Below are 23,111 nucleotides of genomic sequence, written 5' to 3' on the forward strand. Positions count from 1 at the left end.
TGGGTCAACAGGTGTGTGCACAGTGAACGCCTGGGTCAGTGTCAGTCCTGCATTCCTTGGCAGTGTCCCCAGCTCATCTGTAAGCTCACACCCACTACAGCTTTACTGCACTTCATTAAAACAGTCCCCTTCTATTTGCCTCTAGGAAATTCACACTCCCTTTTTTCCTTCTGGACAGCTCTGGATCACATAACTATGATTTTCCACAGTGAATTTTCTATCAGTTAAATAATAGACTTCCCTCAGGAGGAAAAATGGGGATTACCCACACCACTTTTGGATTCTGCTATAGAATGAAATATGGGGTGACCCCTGGCCCACATGGAGAGGTAATTACCAACCTCTCTCCCCAGTCCTCTCCCAAAAAGCGCTTGGCTGCCTCTACCCTGTCCCAAATTGCACACAGAGCAATGACTTATCATCTTTCCTCCCACAAATTAGTATCGCAAGTTCCCAAACAGCACTCTATTATGAATGCTGCTGCTCCTTTCATGCTGAGTCCCATGGAATGATTTTTGGAAGACTTGTCATAAAAGCTTAAAGCACATCTGAGGGTGGGAGCATGTTTTGAGAAACTTAGATAAAAGACTTAAAAGGCAGCAAAGCAGACACTGCTTTTTGCTGTTGTCATTATCTTTTGAAAAAGAAAACTTGAATAGAACCCTAGTCAAGCTGGAGGAATCTTTCTGGCTGTAGGCACAGGACTGCCCCCCTTTTTAGGGAAATCTTGTATATACAATAATAAAATGAGAATCCGAGTAATTTGGCCAACAAGTTAGATCGAACACCTCCTCTGTGCCAGCCTCCAGCCAGATGAGGGATGCACAATGGGAAGCAAGTCAAATTTCATCTCTGCCTTCTGATTCTTTTGAGTCAGATCCTTGGGGAGGTGAGCAGACAAACTGAGTATAGAATGACACCTGTAATGAGTGTTGTGAAGCTGGTGCAGAACAGGGAGAAGAGAGAACCCGGGAGGCTTCAAGAGGAAGCCATACCAGCTGAGTGTGGGGAACAAGGAACTGATAAACCAAGCCATGAGCAGAGGGAACAGCCTACAGGAGGCTAGCCTACAACACATAACACTGTAGCGTCCCTATAACCCAAGTTCAAGAGACTGAAGGTAGACGGGGGAAGTTGAGGACCACAGGTGACAATATGTGGCGGAAGATATGGTCACCTTCCAGGATATATTAAAATGTTTATCTCTGCCCTAAGACAAACAAGGTGAGTATGGCAATGTTTTCAGTTGTGTGTGGGTAGGCCAGTAGTGAGCAGATGTTTCCTTTCAAGACAGCTATGGACTGGAAGATGGCCTGGGAGAGAACTCGCGACTGATTAGGGGCTACTGAAAAGATTCTTGTGCAAAGTGACGACACAAGTTGAGTATCTCTCGTCTGAAATGCCTGAGATGAGAAATGCTCCAGAAAAAGAAATCTTCTTTTTGTAATTTGACATGTTCTTGTATATCTATCTTAAAAACAGTTCCCACACAACATTTATGATATGCATAAACCTTATACACACAGCTTGTACTTATGTTCTTGGGGTTTTTTTTTGGAGGGGGTGGGGATTGTTTTGTTTTGTTTTGTTTTAAAGATTCATTCATTTTCATCGGAAAGACAGAGTTCTAGAGAAAAGGAGCGACAAATAGAAAGATCTTCTGTCTGCCGGTTCATTCCCCAAGTGGCGGCAACAGCCAGAGCTGAGTCAATCCAAAACCAGGAGCCAGGAGGTTCTTTCAGGTCTCCCACGTGGGTGCAGGGTCCCAAGGCTTTGGGTCATCTTCAACTGCTCTCCAAGGCCACAAGCAGGGAGCTGGATGGGAAGTGGAGCAACTGGGACATGAACTGGCACCCATATGGGATCCCAGCACATGCAAGGCAAGGACTTTAGCCACTAGGCTACTGTGCCAGGCCCATGTTTTTGTTTTTTGTTTGTTTTGCTGGGCCATGTTCTCTGTTTTTGTTTGTTTTAATTTATTTTGAGAGTCAGAGTTAAACAGAGGGAGGTCAGCTGTGCTTGCTCCCTATGTTGGAGCTCAGGAGTGTCAGGTTTTGGAGCATTTCTGTTTTCAGATCCAGATAGGGATGCTCTACCTCCATGCTGAGCACGAGGGAGGAGAGGAGAGGTAGAAATGCAGAGAAACACAAAGCTTGGGGCATAGACTCAGGAGAGAAGGAGTTGTGGATGCCCCTAAAAGCTACAGGTTTTGCAGTTAGAGAGACAGTAGTCCCATTTGCCTAAGGAAACAGCAACTTGGAATGAGACACCCGAAAGGTAATGCAGTGAAGGAAGCTGAGTTTGTTGCTCTGCAGATAAAAGGAGAGGTATGGTTGGACATAGTTGGCGAGGTACCTGTGCAGAGCTGGTGTTTAATAAGGTATGACAGGACTGCTTAGAGAGAGAGGACAAAGCGTTAAGACAAGCAGGGTGGAGCCTCAACAGATTCTAACAATGACTGGCTACACAGGAGAGGGTAAGCCTGCCAATGATATTCTGAGGAGCAGTAGAAAGAACCAGGACACTCCTAAATTATGGAAAACCAGCTGAGGGAGTTTTATCCATGGTTTTACTTTCTGTGAATTCAATTACCTATCGTCAACTGCAGTCCAAGACATGTTCATGGAAGATTCCAGAAATCAACAATTCATATATTCAAAATAACTTTAATATATATTTTGGTATCTTCTATTATCAGTTGTTGTTTTTAATCTCTTACAATGTCTAATTTACAGTTAGGACCTAGTCACAGGCATCTATGGAGGGTAAAAGACGCAGTATAGTACTTGGTACTTCCCTATAGTTTCAGGTATCCACTGGGGCTGTGGATGTATCCTCTGTGGATAAGGAGGGAAGACTATATTGGAAACTGCTGAAAAGTTTAATTAGATGAGGACTGAAATATCTTTACTGAACTTAATGACAAAGATAACACTGGAACCTTCGGGAAATAAAAATATTGGAATGGATACAAGTCAGAGGTATGAATGAGACATAAATAATTCGAATTTTTTTTTTAAAAGCCAACCAGATTTTGGTTTGTTGTGAAGAGAAGGTTATAGATCCCTGGCTGAATGAGAATGTTAACAAAAATAAATTCAAATTGAGCATTTTCAAAAAGGTAGGCGATTTCCAATTCAGACAGCCCAAAGAGCTTATGTTTGACGATTCTCTACTACTCTAAGAGATAGCAAATCTGGGGAAAATGTTATGAAATAAAACCAGAAACATACATTTCAGATCAGAACAAGGCCATGTTCTGAGGCCTGCCATCCCCTGGGGCAGAAGCAGGTGGCTTGGGCCCGCAGCGCAGCGCCTGCACAGCAGAATATTCCTGTGCCCCAGTCACAGGCAGCAGCCACACCCAGCCTTTGACATTCTGTTTATTTGTTTCTTGTTTAAGCCAAGGGTAAGGATGTTCTCAAAATACAAAAGTAGCTTAAAAAAAAACAGTGTCAATCTGCTGCTTGTGTTATGATTTTATAGGAAGTTGTGGAATTTAGGAGACAAAGGTCAAAGATGTGGGCTTATGACCAATACTGAGCTGAGCCACGCGCTGGCCCATGACCTCAGTCCGTACCATCCTCAAGCTCACGGCAGAGCGGAGGCACACAGCAGCCAATGTCTTGGCTCCGGGCTCAGGACCAGCAGCCATGACAAGACCTGGCAAAACTACAGTTAGAGATGAAGGCAGAGCAAGAGGGAGAAGATGAAAGTTTCGTTCAAAATAAAGCCCATAAGCCTGCAAACACAATACAAGCCCAGAAAGATCCCTAACACAAGGACAGGGAGCAAAGCCATCCATCAGATGATGCGTTCACTTGTGATAAGATGCCTTCCCCAGACCAGACAGACAAAACATTTAGATCCATCTGTCTATAACCTGAAGTTCCCCAAGTTCTAATAACGAAGTCTGTTTGTGGCAAAACCTACTGACTCATCATCCAGGGGCTACATCTGAGCTGACGTAAGTCTGACTACAATCTGCACATTTCTGTCTCCTTTCATGATTTTCATTGGAGAATTACCAATCTATTCGATTCTGGAATGCTATGCAAGATGTTACTGGAAGAGTATCATTATTTTTTTCAAATATTAAAAATCCTGAATTTTGAAATACAACTGGCTCCAAGTGCTTTAGGATACTAAAAAAAAAAAAAGTTAAATGCATGAGTAACTTCCACTTAAGAAGTACATGAAATTTTGAAGCAAAAGCTGGTAGAAAAAATAAGAAAAAACAAGTATGAGAAAGTGAAATAGGAATAATTGTATAATGGAGGCAAGTATATTATGAAGTGAAGATACATTGCAGTATACACTTCTACTTCTGGATACACCCAATGAAACTGTCAAATACATCTTGACAACTGGATGCTGGACTTGCCACCATTGTCTATCTATCCAATATCATGATACATTCAATAAAATAATGATGGACTTGTGACTATTGCTGAAGGATGATATTATTGTTATAATACAGAAGAAAACAGGGCGGATGAGGGTAATTGGGGAGGGTGGAAGAGAAAATCCCTGAGCCTAAGGAACTGCATTATAAAAAATAAAAATTAAAAAAATTATTGGATGAAAAATACAAATTGAACCTTACTGTATCAACTCTAGACCAAAGAGAATGAAACAGAACATCTATATCTTGTGAAACATCCTTGAGGAATTCATTAGGAAAATAGCACTAAGCGCCAAGGGGCTGTAAAACTGAGACAGCAGTTAGAGGAGGGATGAAGAGGCTCCTGAAGCTTTCCAGTCTGAAAATCCAGAAGAGAAGAATGTACGGAAGGGCAGCAAAGTAACGTCGGAGCAGGTGAGGGTTGAGGAGTTCCCAGGATGGAGGATACGAATGCCCATTTTGTTTTGCACTACTCACAGGTGATTTCTCATGACCATCAGTTAGGCAATATAATGAACCTGATTTTGGCTTAACAGTTTTGTAAGTTTTCTGGAAAAATTATTTTTAAATTGGATGAGGCTACCCCTTAAGGAAATGAGCCCCAACAGTTTAAGTATTTAGCAGGGGGCATGTAACTAACAAGGAAATAGAGAGACTCTGTCACTGGAAGAGATGCCAAAGCCCCTTCCAGCTCCTTGTCTGATTCTAGCAAAATGTGCTGTGATGTACAACTGTCTGCAAAAACCAGCATGATACTTTACAACCTGCCTTCTTCAATAGGGTACCCACTAGACAGCTACAATTATTGGGCTCTTCCAGTGTTACCAGTTGGGGGCCTGAATGTGTAGCTAAAATGAAGCTTCATTCATTTAAGTTAATATTTCCACTTGGGGCTAGAGGCTCCATGTAGTGGACAGCAAAGTTTCATAAGCTTTTGGCTAAAATGATAAAAATAATGATTCAAGTTTTCACTTTCTACTCATCAACCCAAAGTGACTATGTGAAGCAGCTCAGCGGCCCTGGACTATATCAGAGAAGGGGGCATCTCTCAGGGACTCACCAGCATGTCTTTGGGGGTAGGCTGCTCCTCCTCATCTGCACCATCCTGTGCTCTGGGGGACACACTTGCACATGAACATACATATGTATGTTTACATGCTTATGTAAATATGCAAAACCTTTGCCTGTCATAGCTCTGTGTGCAGATACACATACAGCGTGGAAGGGGGATCTGACAAACTTAGAATAAGTAGAGACAGGATCATCTCACTTATCTTTAGGCACTGGTTTATCACCGTGAGCACATATCATTTTACAAAATAAAAAATTCTCATGAGATGAATACCATACTAAAGAAATGTACTTAAAATCTTCAGTGGCCACCTTCAAAATGTAAGGGACTTGGTTTATAAAATAGTATACATTGAAAAGGTCAGTGAGAATTAACGTTGCAAAGACTTTGCTCCCAAAATTTAATCTCCCAGATGAACATTTTCCTCCAAGATAGAAAACAGAGAAGATTACAGAAAATAAAGAGACTACTGTGAAGGAGGGATTTTTCCCCCCAGGGTCTTTACTTTGCATTATTCTTCCTGTTACTGATGACAGCCTGAACTTTTAACTCAACACTTGAATCTGTACAGTGGTGGATCTACCTGGGAGGCTCAGAGAACTCCTGGATGAGAAGGAACAGCAAGACCTGCAGGGACCTGCCTTCTGAACCAAGAGGTGGCTGCCGTGGGGTGCAGCAGTTCCAGCTTCTGAGCTCGAGGAATTCGGGGATCACAGTTAGCTTCCCCTGAGGGGCTGGCCACTGAGTCAGTGTTGAATCCATTTAGGGTAAGCCGTGCCATCTCTGGAGGCCTTAGAGGTTGAGTCATGTGTGTCTTTAAGAGAAATCTTGGCCTGAATCCAGTAGAACAGGATGTGAGCTTTGGAACCAGAAGGAAAAGAGTATGTGCTGCCTGCCCATTGTCTCTGCTGTGTCTAGAAAGGGCTGGAAAGAACATATCTAAAAAAGAACAACCTCACCACAACTCAGCCTCATTGTGGGGTACTGTCTGGCTAAAACCCAAACCAGAGAACTAATTCAACAATGACTGACTTGATGTCTGGGAACAGTTCTTTCAGATTGTACCAAGTTAGAGAAGCAATAGTGGTCAAGGATCTTCAGCAAAGGTTGGGGAGTGGGAGGAAAGCCAATGAGAGCTTTGACAGTAAATAAAGAGGTTGCCCACCTGTCTCCCACTGAGGTCCACCATGACTGGGTGTGCAGGGGTGGGCTGCCTCACTGCCAACGGTCTTGGCTCCCCATCCAGCAGGAAGTGTCTGGCCTCACAAGCGAATGTGCAGGGGAATCTGGTCACTGGCAGATGCTGGTAAAGCAGGCAACTTTAACAACAGTGTAACACACAATAGTTAGAAACAAGAACAGGAAACATGATATCCAGGTGCAGCCTCAAGGACTCGGAGTCATCCCGTTCATTCACTCCTCATTCCTTCATCATTTACTCAACACACTCTTCAAGTCTTGGTGCATTTTCATTTTGCATGTGGAACTGAAGACACAAGGTTCTGCTTTGTACCCTTCCCCTCACTGGATGCATGGCCTGGAGGGACTTACTCGGCATGCATCGACATGTCCACCTGCTAGAGGGTGGCAGCTACCTGTGCACAGTGCATTGAGACTCTTAATGGGAAGGCACAAGGAAGACATGGAGGAAAATCACAATGAAATATTTCTCCAGAGTGCATACGGCCCTGGCTGTGCTCCTGAGGACACCTGCATTAAAGGCATGTAATCTAGGGGTCCCTGAAGACACGGTGCCTGTGTCTGTTGCCCCACACTAACTTCTCATGGGGTGATCCTGCCGTGGCGCACGGGTCCGTGACAGGCAGCTGCAGCACAGGTGCTTCGTAGTAGTCCCTGGGGAGCAGCACCAGGTAATCCTAGCAAACAGAAAAGACAGTCACTCATTCTGCTGGCAGCCCAGACAGACAAATCAGATGAGCAAGACTGGGTGAAGTCACCCTGACTCACTAGAATACACATCAGTCACTCAAAGCAAAGGTGCTTTATGGCGACAAGCTCCTTAAGGGTGAACATTTTTACTTTCTCAATCCTAGAAGAAACTGTACCATCTTCACTAGGTTTACTAACACATTTGAGGACCAATAAAGATAAACTGTCCATGGATACAGTGGCATTTGGCATAGTAGTTAAGGTGCAGCATGGGAAGTCTGCATCCCAAAGTGGAGAGCTTGAGGTCAAGTGCTAGCTCCACTTCCTGACCCCAGCATCCTGCTAATACCAAGCCTTAGAGGCACAGGTGATGACTCATGTTTGTACCTGGGCCAGTCCCACAGGGAATTGGGATGGAGTTCTGGACTCCTGGCTCCAGCCTGGCCCAGCCCCAGATTTTGTCGGCTTTTGGGATGTGGACCAGTAATAGAAGATCTCATTTTATTCTGCCTTTCAAATAAACAAGAATAAATAGATACGTATCTTTAAAAATGGTCTTTTGAGATGCATGTTGCCCTCCTCACTGTAGAACACTGAATGCTGCCCACATATGTAAGCTTTGTAACCCCACTGAGTGGTGCCCAATTGGCATGCGATACCAAGGACTGTTTTGTGACACTGATGATTCACAGAATGGAGCTGGCCTATTGCCTGTGCTGCGGACTAGAGGAAGAACACATTCCACTGAGTGTGCCAAAGGAAGCCCACCACGTACACTCGGCTCAGCAGCACTGCAGGGATAAGTGGAGCTCTGGGCTTCTGAGCCGCAGATGATGTGGCAGCTTCCAGAAATCCTGGTGCTGCTGCCAATCTACAGGGGAGGGAGGGGCTGCAAAGGAGCTCACACAGATCATGAGGCACTTGCTCTGTGCAGAGAGAAACATATAGGAGGGGAGAATTGGAGTGATGCAGGCGACCCTTTAGTCCTGCTGCCTGGAAGAGTTTTCACCTTAAAATGATTATTATGCTAATAGTAAGCTGTCTCAGGCTGGGATCAGATCTTCATTTGTTGTCCCATAGATCCTACTTTGGCAAAGGTTGATAATAGACACTCAATAAAGCAGTTTTAGAGGAGATAGGATCAGAAAAAATGGGAAAATGAATGTGTATTATGACCCAACTGCCCAGATTAAATGTCATTAAGCATCTTCTTTACCTAGGTAATAACTTACAAGGAACTTCTTCCCCTCAGTCCAACTTTGTACCCATTATTGGTGTCAGTGAAACTCTTTCTCTTTTCTGAAATCTGTGGAACATTCTTAAACTTTAGAAAAATGTATTTGAAAGGCAGTTTGTCAGAAAGAGAGAGAGGGATTGAGGGAGGGAAGGAAGAGAGAAGGAAGGAGGGAGAGAGAATCCTTCATTCATTAGTTCACTCCCCAAATGGCTGTAACAGCCAGGGCTGGGCCAGCCTGAAGCCAACAGCCTTAAACTCCATCCTGGTCTCCCATTTAGGTGCCAGGGGCTGAAGTATATGGGTCATCCTTCCACTGCCTCCTCAGGCACATTAACAGGGTAGCTGAATTGGAAATAGAGCAGCCAGAATTGAAACTGGTACTGTAATATGGGATGTTGAATGCCAGTGCTGTAAGGAGCTGCTTAACCTGATATACCGTCACACCATGGCATAAATCCTTAAATTTCTTAGAGCCATTAAACTTTCCACTAAGAAGATACAAGATTGGGCAATGAACAGATAACATAAATTGTTACAGTATCTTTGTAAGATTCCAGATTTGGAAAAGATCTATCAGGATAAGTATTTCCTGAAGGGTACAGAAAAAAAAAAAAAAACTACAATAGGCTTGGTTGGCTTTAAGGGACTTGGCCAACAGAGCTGCCTACATGGCCAGTCAATGGGGGACAGAAAAGCTTCCATCTTCCCCTCTGAGTGCATAAAATGAGGGTTCTGCCAGAGTGCCTGGGAGGCTTTTCCATAAGCATACGTCAAAGGGAGCATCTTGGGAGACAGATTCTACCCTTCAAGCCTCTAGGGCTTCTCCATTCGGCCATTGCTTCTCCTAGTGAAGAGCTGTATGTCTGAGGTCACCTGTGGGTGACGGTGCTGCCAGGAGGAGGCAGGAGAGAGTAGGACGTGTGTTACAGACAGGCATCGGCTCTTCAGCCTCCATTCCGCACGATCCCCCTGGAGAAGCTTAACTTTCTGCGTGCGCAACTGATTCATGACGGAAATCGTCAGAACTCACTTTCCAAAGGCATGGCCATAGGCACAGGCTTCTGAAGGTTTTGCATTCCTTCTGACAACTTCGTGTTACTCTCACAGTTTTGTTTGCTTCTTGCTTTGTCCAAGAGGTGGTGGCTGGAAGGACCTAACGGGTACTTTCAGCTTCTTTGTCACTACATCATTTAAAGGCAAATGAGGTTGCTATGTCTCATATGGGTTGCTGTGTATGATTCTAACATTTTTTTGCTCAGCAGGGATCATGGCATTAGATGGGCCATCTCTGAGTGGGGGCAGATTCCCATAGACATGGCCATTCAGAACTACGCCTTACCAAGAGAACTCCTTCTGCCTTAATGCAAGCAATCCAGGTCCCTGGTGACATTGAAAATGGGTCTGCAAGGCCATTGCCAGGGATGGTGACAAATGTGGGTTCCTTACTTGGCAGGAAGATGATCTCTTTGCTTTGAGCAGCACCTGTCAGACAGAAAAAGAACGGCCTGAGTCATTCTGTAGCACTCAGTGCTCATTTTACATGTTCAGTGCTGAACACCCACCTTACACCTGGAAAGCCACAGGCAATTTACAGATCATACTTACTAATTTTTTTTTAAAAAAGATTTATTTATTTTTATAGGAAAGGCAGATATACAGAGAGGAGGAGAGACAGAGAGGAAGATCTTCCGTCCGATGATTCACTCTCCAAGTGACCACAATGGCTGGAGCTGAGCCAATCCGAAGCCAGGAGCCTGGAGCCTCTTCCAGGTCTCCCAGACAGGAGCAGAGTCCCAAGGCTTTGGGCTATCCTCGACTGCTTTCCCAGGCCAGAAGTAGGGAGCTGGATGGGAGTGGGGCTGCTGGTATTAGAACCGGCGCCCATATGGGATCCCGACACGTTCAAGGTGAGGACTTTAGCCACTAGGTTATTGAACTGGGCCCACTGATACTAATGTTTAAGCATTATCCTGTATGCTCATGTGTAAAATAAACTAGAAAGATGTCGATTAGATGTTAGCAGCTGTGATCTATACTGGGATTGTGAATGATTTTTTAAATTTATTAAATAAGAATTTTAATTCATGTAAGCAGTACAGGTAAGTTCCTTACATTCAGAAAATGTCCACCATATTACACCAGGTATGAGGTTACTCATTCCTTTTTAATACATGATTTTAAAATCTTAATTTCCTTTAAATAGCATATGTTTATTTTGAAATAATAATAATTTTTTGTTTTCATTTGTTTCAAACACTATGTTTTCTTCCACATTAAACAAAGGGTCTTTTGCAGCAGGGTCACCTGAGTGTGGGTGAAACTTCAGAAGAAATGTCTATTGTGGATCCTTGCAGCTGTTCTTACCCTGCAGGTATCTTTGGGGCCCTCCACGTGCCAGGCCTGGAGCTAAGTTCTGAGGATAAAGCAGCAAACACAGAAAATATGGCCTTAGCTCTGTGACCTTATAGTCGTGGGAGGTGAGGGACCCAGACTAGGACCAGGAGATCTGGGTGTTGTGTGGACACTGGGCTGGGGAGGGAGCAGGTGGATTACACTATCAGGCTCTTGATGCAGACTTGGGGAAAGGTATCCTGGAGGATGAGGGCACAACCCTGTGCATCAATCAAGGTAGTGTCATCCAGGAGAGAGAAAATTCATGATAGAGCCTGAATACTTTGTCTACAAAGACAATACACTGAACCTCCCAGCTCTGTGTCCTCAACCCTCTTCAGCTCAGAGTTTTTGCTGAGTAATGAAACAGACATTAAGGACTCTGAAAGAGACAAAGCAAGCCTGACAGTCTCACTACTGATTATCAAGGTGGAGTTAATCAACCTCCAGTCATGTAACGTTGGCTGACACATCTTGGGAGTCACATCACGTCTCTCCCTCCAACCCTGACTGCTGAGGATGCTAACAATAGCCGCTTACTTCTTGATCTCCAACCAGATTTCCACTGGTGCCATTCTGTGGAATTCCAGATACTCTTGGGATCTGTTTTCCAGGGTAGTAGAAGCCCTACGTCCCCACTGAACACACTTCTTGGCCTCATCTCTAACTGTGGCAAGGCTATGCTGTCCTCCATAACCCCTCTGCCCTCAGAAATCCCTCTTCCTTCTGGTGTTCTCTTGGGCTTCCTGATTCTTGACACTCACTGTAAAAAGTCCTAACCTCATCCATTTCCCCTTGAACTACTCAGTTTACTTGAAACTATGGGAACATTTAGAGCAGGCCATCCAAGTATCTCAATGTCAAAAAATCATCACCTGTTTCACCTTGAATGAGCTATAAAATAGCACATCTTAGTAAAGCTATCATGAGCCAATGGATTCAGCCAATGTGAGTGATTATATCCATTTTTAAATGTCAATAAATGATACATTTATCAAAACTTAAGTACTGATAATATTTAGAAAATACAACAGTTAACAAAGGACAGGCTGTGCATGGCTTGGCTTCCAAACTCATACAGCACTTAAAGCCCCAAAGTCGTAAGTTAATGGTGCTAAGAGAATAAACACAAAATCACATAGCCTAGACCTTGGAGAGGCCCTAAGTCATGGTGTGATTGGGGTGACTTCTTGAAGGACAATTTTTCAAAGATCTTGAGTCAGCTGCATTCTCTGTTGCCTTCCTAACCCACCCCTATGTGTGTCTCCCATATGCATTTTACCATTGCCTGCACCAGCCTCTTGAGACAGCAAACCCAATGGTGGCCTAGCGGCTAAGGTCCTCGCCTTGAAAGCCCCAGGATCCCATATGGGCGCCGGTTCTAATCCCGGCAGCTCCACTTCCATTCAGCTCCCTGCTTGTGGCCTGGGAAAGCAGTCGAGGATGGCCCAAAGCTTTGGGACCCTGCACCCGCATGGGAGACCCGGAAGAGGTTCCTGGTCCCGGCATCGGATTGGCACGTACTGGCCCGTTGTGGCTCACTTGGGGAGTGAATCATCGGATGAAAGATCTTCCTCTCTGTCTCTCCTCCTCTCTGTATATCCGGCTTTCCAATAATAATAAAAAAAAAATCTAAAACTTGAACTTGAACCTATGAAACTGTGAGCCAAACAAATCTCTGTCCTACACACGCAGCCTGTCTTGAGTATATTGTTGTAGTGACCAAAAGCTAGCAAATACCACAGGATAGCTAGAGAATTGTGAACTCAGACCAACTCACAGTCTTCATGTGTTCTGAGGATGGGTAATCGTGGAAATGGAAGAAAATGCTTCACTACTTGGCTATTGATCAACTGATGAGGAATTTTACCTACCTCCTTTATCCCAGGATGGGTAGATACTTATGCGACCAGATGTTGCTTCACGTCCAGGATTAATGTATCTCAGAATAATACGAAACAAAGAGAGATTGGACTTGTCCACATTCAACATCATCTGTACTTCATTCTGAAAAATACCAACAGACCACAATGAATAGATAGTAATTTAAAAGATGCTAGGTGACCTATAGCTTTATTCAAATTTCACAATTGGACTTGCAGCATAAACATAAATTTGGTAACATCTCACATGCACTTAGCAAACACCATGTAACTATGTGGAAGAAGGTAACAGGTGGCCCACTTGGGGATGAACTCACATTCCCACAGCAACTGACCCACCACCACCCGTTGCCCTTCCCCCTTTTAGACTTCTGTAATCGGGCAGACAGAGCAGAGGGTCAGACGACTGAGGTTAGAAATGTCGCAGAAGAACTGCCACTGGCTAAGGAAAACTAGAAGGCAGTGAGAAGGAAAGGAAAATGTATGATATCAGAGCACTACCCCAGAGATCATTCCACGATCCACTTCACACGCACAAAAAGCTAACTGGTCACAGAAACTGAAGATGGCAAAAGAAAGGCAAAAGATGCCAAATGCACGTCTTGTAAAATCTGGATGCAAGTAAAACCCTGTGCCTATGTGTCTTGTGAGGTTCTGTCTCCATCCTGATCCAAGGAGAATGTGGGCTTCTCCATCCACAGGGAAGATCCCAGGCTTTTGGGGTCCCTCAATACTCTGTGAGCACTGTGGATCAAGGAATATTGAAAAAGACTAATTTTTCAAAATTCATGTATTTGAGAGTCAGAGAGAGGGAGAGCAAACGAAAGATGACAAGAGCTCTGATCTTCTGGTTCATTGCACAAATGCCTACAACAGCCAAGGCTGGGCTGATCCTGAGCCGGGGCCCAGACTAAAAGAACTTAATCTAGGTCTCTCCTGTGGGTAGCAAGGATACAACTGTCTGAGCCATCAAACTGAAGCCAAGACACAAACCCAGCCTCTCCAACAAGGGATGCATGAGTCCCAACTGATATCCCAGACCAAGACACCCACCCTAGAAGTAAACCATCTTAGTTCTGAACCACAGATCACACATCTAGACAGAGCTATGGCCCACAAAAAGTCCATTAAGCTTGGAAATTCCAGAATTAATAGTTCTTTTGCTCTCTCCCTCAGTTCCTTAGGGTCATATGGAGAAACACATTCTAAGCAAAACATCAGCCGCAATGAACACTGCTTTGGGGGTAGGGCCACTGACCCCGAAAGCAGGAGCTACACATGACCCACCCTGAGGAACTCGTGTTGGCCCTCATAATCAGACAGGATTCATGTCTAAGTGTCAGTTCCAAGGGGAACATAACTATGCAAAATGGCCTACGGAGCAGAGTGCAATAAGGAGCCATTCAGGGGACACCACCCAAGATCCTATGACCAAAAATACTTCGTCTGAAAGTCCACCAACAGAAAACTAATCCTCTGTGTTGACCAAATTATACACCAAATTGCTGTCTTTGAGACCATAAACACCTGTGAGAACACACATATCTGACTGGACCCCACAGTCCCTCACATCCTATCATGGCACACGAGGAGCCATGGCTTCTTTCTGAATAATGAAGCAAGATTAGGGCACTAAAGAAGCCAACTTGCTGTATTTGGAAGACAGGAAGAAAGAGTAAGATGCCTTAAGGTCCAAAGTATTATTTTACAAGGTAACTTGACCAGGCAAAATGCAGCACCAGAATGAATGAAGTCTCCAGGAAAACTATGTCCTGATCCCAGTTTCTCTACAGGCTGACCAACATACAAACAGCATGTGCAAGTTTTGAACTGTGCAAGAACAGATGCTGTGTTTTCCTGCACTAAAAACAAGTTTACTTTTTAATTCCATTTTTTCACATACTCTGTGAAGCACACTCACAGCCAAATATAATTTAGGAAAATCCATCTTGTTAAAATGTCTCCACAGATGGCCAATTTTCACAGAAGAATACAGAAGATCCAGTAATTCCTTTGTCTTCTGATTAGGTGACCAAATTACAGAAACAATGAACTGTAAATCCACTTACATGCCATCATTCAACATCCCCCCTTCTCCCAAACCCCAAACCTAACCTTAACTTCAGGCCAGTTCACATCCTGGACAAAAAGAACTCTGGAGTCAGTTCTGGGGGAGGGTCCCTCTACAGGGTTCCTGCGCATGCTCTGGGGGTGTGCATGACTGCTTGGGTGCGAGGACTCCCCTGCAGGCTGCATACCTGCACCGACGTCATCTGGGTATAGCCTCTCCAGCTAAACTCAGGAAACATCAGGGGATCAAATCCAAACCGAAGGGCTCCTCCATCGGGCGTGGTGCCTTCTTCAATCTCATACTTCATGTGATGCAGATCCGGGAAATAGTGATTCTTTGCAGGACTTTTACACATAAAAAAGTAAATAAATGCTCATACAATACACGAGATTTGTGGATCATCTCAACAACCCTTAACCCCAATAATTCGTGTTGTCACAGGACATTAGATAAGGACACAGGAAATACGCCCCTTGATCTTTTGGTAAAAAGATCACTTTCATTCATGAAGACATTCCCATAAACTACATCTAACACTGAATTCCAAGCATGGAGATGAGAAGGGCACTTGAAACAACCATCAGTTGTGGCATTATTTAGGATGTTCTAAATGGTTGCTACCAACTAAGCAAAGTCAGGCGAGGTTCTGTACTATGTATGGATTCATTCATTTGGGACTCTCAGCCTCCAAATCTATAAGTTAAACAACCTAATAACTTCCTTCATAACTTACCCTCCCGCAGCCCTCAGCCCTCGGGGATTTTTGTTATGGAGACAGAAAAAAGATCCCAACATTTGCCTTCCATATGTGAACTCGGAAGAAACCTGCCCAGGGACTCACCGCTGGCACGCCTTCCCCACAACATGCTGGCGGCACTGGCATGCTCCGGAGGGCCCACTGCACATGGTGGTGAGTGCCCCGCCAATGTCACATTGGCACCCTGGGGATCAGAGAGCAACGGTGGTTACCCACTAAGTCATCTCCAGGTGGGATGCTTGTCTTCTGTCAACAAGATGGAAAACCAACCCCCCAGGTCACAGTGCCTGCTGTTTTCCACTGCCAGCCCACCCATCCAGAAGTCTACATGATGATGGACAGAGAGGGAAGTTATCCTGAAGGTCTGTGTCCAGCAACACTTTTTTTTTCTCTCAGGATTCATCAGAAGTAATCACCTTGACACCCAAAGTAATTGCTCTTGTCCAAAGCGAAATATCCATCCTCACAGGTGTCACAGGCATCCCCAGTCACATGGAGCTTGCAGTAACAGTCACCATCTCCCTGCAGAGCCATGGGTCAGAGGACAAGATGTGACACAATTGCAAAAGTCATGCATCTTCAAGGTGGCAACAAACTGACTCCTTGTACCACAGGAAACATCTTAGGCAGGACCGGAAAAGGACAGCCATACTCCATCCCACTAGGAAGGACTGGTCCACTCTTCCCAGAAACTCCACAATCACTGACAACCAACCCTCTTCGGGGTCCACCCAGGTCCCCAGCTCACTTTACCTGCCCACACTCTCCAATTCCACTGGCTGTTCCCGCCTCATGGCATTGGCATTCTGTGGAAATAAGAAATCATCTTTGAACCAAAGTTCACACAAAAGACAGCTCGCTGGTTCAAATATTCCTTGCTTGCATGCCCTCAGACTTTCTAATGAACTTCAACAGTTACACCACTGAAACCTAAGACTGGATTGCTTTCTAGGGTTAGGAGACCAAACTAAGCAAGACCCTCCATTCACAGGAGCTAGTGTATAGTAACTCCAAGACAAAAGCTGCAATGGCATGGGACTTGCAAATGATTCTAATGTCAAGGTCATGGTTAACATATTTGCATGCAAATTTACTCTGTGAAAGGACATTCATTCTCATTGGTAGCTTTAACTCGGTGTTTTTTCTTAGTTTCCAAAGTAAGCATGAAATTAAACCAGAAAGAATAGATTCTAAAAGCCAAGAGGTTAAACCCATTTATCGAGCCACTGACTTCACAAGTAATGTAAGGAGAGAAGCCGCAAATTCCTGGCTGAGATTTCAAAAATGATAGCAGTTCTGCCCAGAGTGTGTGTGCGCATGGTGGCAGGAGGGACCAACACGTTATACAGAGCCAAACTGACCCAACAAACAGCTCTTCTGCGACTTTCATCACAGAAGTAGAGAAAGGGAAGAGAGCGCTACAATGTAATAAATTATGGAGGATGGGGGATAGGAAATCTTACCTGAACATCCATGAGGGTTTTCTTGGACCAGGTTCCAATACAATGGCTTGCAGATGCTACAAGTAGGGCTTTCAACATGAAGCTTGCACTGGCAATAATCCTTCAATGAAAAGCAAGCTAACATTTGATATCTTGGCATTAAGACATATTTTGAAATAGGTGGGCTGAGCCAAGGTTTGTCACAGAAAGCTTCCCGCTAATGTGTACCCCGGCAGGGAGTGGTGATGCCTCAAGTAACTGGGTTCTTACCACCCACGTGGGAATCCAGGATTGAGTATTTAACTTTTGGCTTTTGCCCTGGCCCAGCCCTGGCTGTTGTGGGCAGGGAGGGTGAACTGTGGATGGAAACTGCCTGTGTATGTATTTTTTTCTTTGTCAATCAAAGAATTTCTGAAACATTTTTAAAGAAAGAAAAGCAAATTAAACTTCAGTGGGAATAAAAGGACTGGATTAATTGCAACAATCTGTTAATTGATTTTGGCTTTCTAATTTATTTATTTATAGTTCACATGTATGATGAAAAGGAGGGGGCTAGTGCAGTGGCATAGCAAGCTAATCCATCTGTGGTAATGAAATCCCATATGGATGCCAGTCTTAGTCACAGCTGCTCCATTTCCAATCCAGCTACCTGCCAATGTGCTGGGAAAGCAGCAGAGGATGGTCCAAGGCTGTGGGCCCTTGTACCTGGGAGATCTCAAAGAAGCTTCTGGCTCCCAGCTTTGGACCAGCCTAGCTTTGGCCATTGTGACCATTTCGGGGCGGGGGGTGAATCAGTGGGTGGAAGATCTCATTCTCTCTCTCTGTATGTGTGTCCCATTCTAACTTTGATTTTCAAGTAAAATAAATAAATCTTTCAACAGATAAAACAAAATGTATAGAGAATGAAAGAATATAAAAATCATTGTTGTTTATATCATGCTCAGTGTTAAGGCTGTTACTGGATGAACTACACATTTAAATGGAAAAGCTATCTTGAGAGCTAATGTGTTGGGAATCAGCAAATGGAAACATTTACTTTCAGGGGGTTTGGGACCATAGGTGTACCCAAGCCCTGCGCAGGGGCTAGAAGCTTCCCTTCTCCAAGGCTCACTCAGTGTGTGGAGGCTGGGAATGCTAGACTGCATGGCTAAGGAGAGTCATAATTTCTGAAAGTCTTAGAAAAGTAACCCGAACACCATAGAACTGTACTTGGAATAACAGGAAAGAAATTGTAACCACTGTGTACACAGTCTTTTGTGTGTGATGCGCTATTGGCCACTGGCCTCCATTTTGTTTATACGTATGTCACACTGATGCACAGGGCTCCACGGTAGCTACTCAGGGGCTTTAGACTACAGTTCAAATAAACCATACTCTTCTCCTTTTGAAACAAAAACTCAGAAACTCAAGCCTGCACTTTCAGAAAGAATAAGGATTTCTTGAAGCAATATATCCACCGTCTTACTTAAACCTTCTTTCAGAAGCTCTCACGTGGTTAGTCTTTCGTAAATACCAGAATAGTAGAATTTCAACCCTTGGATATAAATTCTCTACTTACAAAACCAGAGTCACTGGTCCCGGCTGGGTCACAGGCACCACTGGAACCTGTGCAAGATTTAGAAACATTTTCAGTGTCTGGAGTGTGTTTAGGGTTGTTTCTATGCTTTGATGCCTCAAGTTTCAAAAGTCTTATAAAAGCATCTATCTAGCTCTACATGTTTGAGAGAAGCATAATAAAGACTTTGTGTACAACTCATAGAAAGTCATTTCAAATGATGTTTAGCATTCTTACTCTCCAAATCACTCCTTTAATAAGCATCAGTGTCTGATGGGTGATGATTTAAGCATTTTGAGCACTTTTACGACTGTCCACAAGAGGGCAATCTTGTACCATGAGATGGTAAATTGTCCACCGTAAAGCAGTTTCTGAACTTCTTAGAAACTTTGTCTTTTAAGTTAATCAAGAGTGAATTCTGTTAATTATCACAGTCCCTGGGTTCCCCACGTGTGGCAAAGTTACATCTAAATCAATGGGTCCACCTTCCTGCCTTTGTGTCTGGCCCCACAAGCCAAATATCACATATAAATATCAGGAAGTCCCAGAATAACTTTTAGCACACAATGGGTCTGAAAAGGGGTTGAGGAATCTTCCTGGTCGTCTTTGCCTTCCTTTGTTTTCTCTCCATTTCCCATGTTCTCTCACACTCTGTCTCTCAGGCCTTCTCACAGGCCAGGGGCCCCTCTGACTACCACCTGCGATGCCCGCCCTCAAGCACACCACCAGGTAGGATCAGCCTGCAGGTTCTGGGACAGAGATCTGTGCTGTGCCCTGTCAGTGCCCTGATACCAGGATCCCCAAGTTGCTTGGAGCAGCGAAGGGTCTGGGAAAAACACTGTTCTCCTGATAGAAGGCTTGGCTAGCCCTCCACAAACTCCTCTTTTCCATAGAGTCTGAAGTTGGCTGTCAGGAGCCACAGGATGCAGGCTGGTGGAGAACTACAACCGCCTCATTTCCATCCCTTCTACCAGCAGGCACTGGTCCCTCTCAATCTGTTTCTTTCTCCTCCTCAGCTCACTGTTTCCAAATTGCATGGATCCCTGGGCCCTAACCCCAGAGGCCAGAGGCTGGCAAGGAAAGAGAGGCAGAGTTTTGGCACAAGTCCTGCTTAGCCTGTGTCAGGGCATCTCTCAGAAAGATCCCAACACTGCAAACATCAACGGCAAGAGAAGGCCTGGTGTTCTGGGATGGGGGACAACAAATACTGGGGTTAGTGCCAAGGAGTTACCTTTGGCACACTGCTATGCCCTGAGAACTGGCAAGAGCACAGAGGAAAAAAATGTATAGCATGGGGGGCTTTAAATGCTTTTAGGTTAGGGACAAAGCATTTTAGGTTACTTTGAGAATGCATGCTTGACATATGTGTCTTCAGTGGACTGGAACTAGGGAGACTGGGTCAAATGTGTGGGAGTGACCAGAGCTGTGTCTGTGGAAGGAGCTGCACACACCGAGGAACAGCCCTGGGGCACTCTGCTAGCTCCCCTACCTTGGCAGTGGGGGAAGTCATAGGCTCCCGAGAGACACCTGTCACACCGCTGTCCCGTAATCCCCGGCTGGCATTCACACTGGCCGGTCTCTGCATTGCAGGGTGTTGGGTAGGATCCAAGCGCGGAACACTGGCAGGCTAGAGAGGTGAAAGGAATGCAGTCAGACTCATTTGCAGGGTGGGAGGGGGCAGGGCTGTGTCCTGGAATCAGAACATGGGGTTGGGATCAGAAACACGCAAAAGTCACCTCCAGATCCACCTCTTACTAGATGCTCGACTGCACCCAGCTTCAGTTTCCCCTCCCATCAATGGGAGAGATGCTGGCCTCCACTCGGGAAGCTTGCTGTGAGGATGAAATATGTGCAAGAGCTGAGGTTAGCACCTGTCACCGTGAGCACACAGGAAGTGCTGACTTGTGTTTCTGTCGCTAATTTTGTATTGAACAGGAGTGGCTGGCAGTGGGTAGGGGCTGTGAGGTAACCAGTGCTTCCAGCAGGGAAATGGAGGGAACAGCTGAGAGGGGCTGCATCTCACTGGAGATCCCCTTTAACTGCACATCCCACTGAGGATCAAGTGCAAAGCACACCAGTCCAGCTCAGCCAACACTAGCCTGTCTTCTCAGCACTCCTGTCTTGTGTACCTGTCTTTTTCAAAGTCTAGAGTAGCTGAATAATCTCAAAGTTATGCAGACAGGGTGAGCTCAATGCTTGGCAAACAGAAACTGCTTGGTGTTCACTCTATTACTACTTTCATTCTAATTACCCAAGTCTCCCCCACCCCCCATGCTCCAGGAGCTGCACCTCATACAATCTCATACTAGATTAATGAAATTCAATGAATCAGTATTTCTTACTTCCAAAATTTATATCCTACATATATAATAAAAAAACTTTTTTGGCAAAACATAAAAAATTCTACACTAGTTGGGGCCTCAGGGGAAAAAATTCCTAAGTCCCAATCATTGTGATTTTTTTTTTACAGATCACCCCCAAATGCTCCAGCATCCCTGGGCATGGGAACCACACTGCTTTCAATCTCTGGCAAAACTGTACCAGTCTCATACGCTGTTACTCCGAAAATAACAGTAAAAGTTCTTAGTAAAATGATGAGGAGGAGTTTGCCCCAGGCTGTCATTGGAAGCATAAACTCTCCCTTCCAGAAGAACATCTACCTTTCTTTCTTGTTTACAAATTGCCTGGGACTTGAATGGACCGCACAACTCACCCAAGGTGCACAGTTACAGGCAGACTCAGAGAATGTGCTACCATCTCATCTTTCCGTTTTATCATCATCCAGCCAGCAAACGCTAATTGAAGACTTACTCCGTTCAACAGCTAAGACACTGTGGTAGAAGCACATTCCAAACACACATTTCCTGTTCTCAGGGAACCCAAAGTCCAGAAAAGCAGTTAGAAAATTACTGACACAGCGTGAAATACCCTGCAAGAGACAAAATGTAAGAGATCTGCCTAATGCTGTTCTGCCAGCTGTTAGCCCTTGATTCGATTTGTTTCAGGTTTATTTTCTGACTTCTGATACCCAAATGTCTGACCAGTAAGTCTAGAGTAATTGCTACTTCTCTCAAAAAAATTATTATTTTATTTTATTTATATATAATTATATAAATATATTTAAAATATATTAGATGTGATAAATTTATTATAATCTATAATAAATATATTTGTTCTATATATTATATTATATATTACACTATATATTATACTACCTAATTCCCCCATGTCATCAGAATGGTGTAGCAGTATGATGCTTAAAGAGGGAAGATCATTGAGATTCCTATAACTAAAAGCTCAGGACTGGAGAGCTGGGAAGCCCCGAAGAACAACAGAGAAGGTATATTATTGGCCTTACCCATTGAAAGCAAACTGCTCCTGTTGGCTTGTAATTACCACCTGATTAAGTTTATACTAACCATTGTCATTATCCAAGATCAATGTTTCATGTACAGGCCAAGAAAATGAACTGAATGGAAATGTGCTGGAAATCACCACCCCTGGCCCACGTCCCAGCAGTGGTTCTAACCTTGGCAGTTGTTGCAAGAAGGAGGTACTGCTTTGTCTCTGCTATCTTCCTAAACAGAGATGGTTCTCATGGCTTCTACTTGGCCTTTTCCATCATAGACATCACCACTTGTCATATAGGGACCCAGTGTGGTTTTTGCCAGCACTGAATATTCCAGTTATGGATTCAGGATGGGGGGAATAATCACAGGACAAGTGGGGAGTCTGCTGGGCCTGCTGTGAGACACACTGATCCAAATTCCATCAATCACCTGTCCCCCACCCCAGAAACCCTTAGGACTGGACAGCCACAGTGGCCTTTAGGAGCTTTCAAAATCTATATCAGTGCTCAGCCAATGTTCAGTAATACCTGAAATGTCTCCTGTTGCCATTTCCTCAATGCACAGTCACTCCTGATTGGGAGGGTTTGAGGAGGGGTGGGAGAACCCAAGTATCTATGTAACTGTGTCACATAATACAATGTAATTAATGAAGTTAAATAATAAATAATTTTAAAAAAAAAAGTCTGGAAAACCCTATGGGGGAAGGCTGGGAAGAAAATCAGTAGAACACATTTTTGGAGGCGTCACAAGATCCTTCCTCTAGACCCCTGGGGCTTCCTGTCTTTCAGAGAATTCTGGGACTGTGCCTGAGCTTAAGTCCAGGAACAGATGAAGGAAGTATGACTTGACGGCTTTATGTTTGCAGTGAGACTTGTGTTCACTTGACCTAGGGTTCTTCCATTCACACAGATCAAGTCAGAACCTAGATTTCCCATCTGTTTTACTCCTAGGAACATCATGTTCAAGTAGCCAGCACCAGAGGACCTGTGATTCATTTTGTTTTGACTGCTGTTTTGATTCTATCGTACACTACAGAACCTATGTCCACCTTGCTTTTG

The 23,111-nt window shown here is 44.4% G+C and overlaps 1 protein-coding gene across 1 annotated transcript in view; it reads right to left on the reverse strand.

Moving 5' to 3' along the window:
• LAMA3 (laminin subunit alpha 3) overlaps positions 1-23,111 on the reverse strand; it is a 216,580-nt gene that overhangs the window by 107,877 nt on the left and 85,592 nt on the right. The window contains exons 13-23 of the mRNA XM_058676778.1: positions 20,193-20,330; positions 18,707-18,753; positions 17,170-17,269; positions 16,460-16,512; positions 16,123-16,228; positions 15,791-15,890; positions 15,137-15,293; positions 12,870-13,002; positions 9,944-10,086; positions 7,257-7,354; positions 6,643-6,796 (exon numbers count right to left, since the gene is read on the reverse strand). Of these exons, the coding sequence (XP_058532761.1) occupies positions 6,643-6,796; positions 7,257-7,354; positions 9,944-10,086; positions 12,870-13,002; positions 15,137-15,293; positions 15,791-15,890; positions 16,123-16,228; positions 16,460-16,512; positions 17,170-17,269; positions 18,707-18,753; positions 20,193-20,330 (1,229 nt within the window). The remainder of the gene's footprint in view (positions 1-6,642; positions 6,797-7,256; positions 7,355-9,943; positions 10,087-12,869; positions 13,003-15,136; positions 15,294-15,790; positions 15,891-16,122; positions 16,229-16,459; positions 16,513-17,169; positions 17,270-18,706; positions 18,754-20,192; positions 20,331-23,111) is intronic.

Source organism: Ochotona princeps, chromosome 18 (assembly GCF_030435755.1).
Source record: "Ochotona princeps isolate mOchPri1 chromosome 18, mOchPri1.hap1, whole genome shotgun sequence".
Classification (NCBI taxonomy): domain Eukaryota; kingdom Metazoa; phylum Chordata; class Mammalia; order Lagomorpha; family Ochotonidae; genus Ochotona; species Ochotona princeps.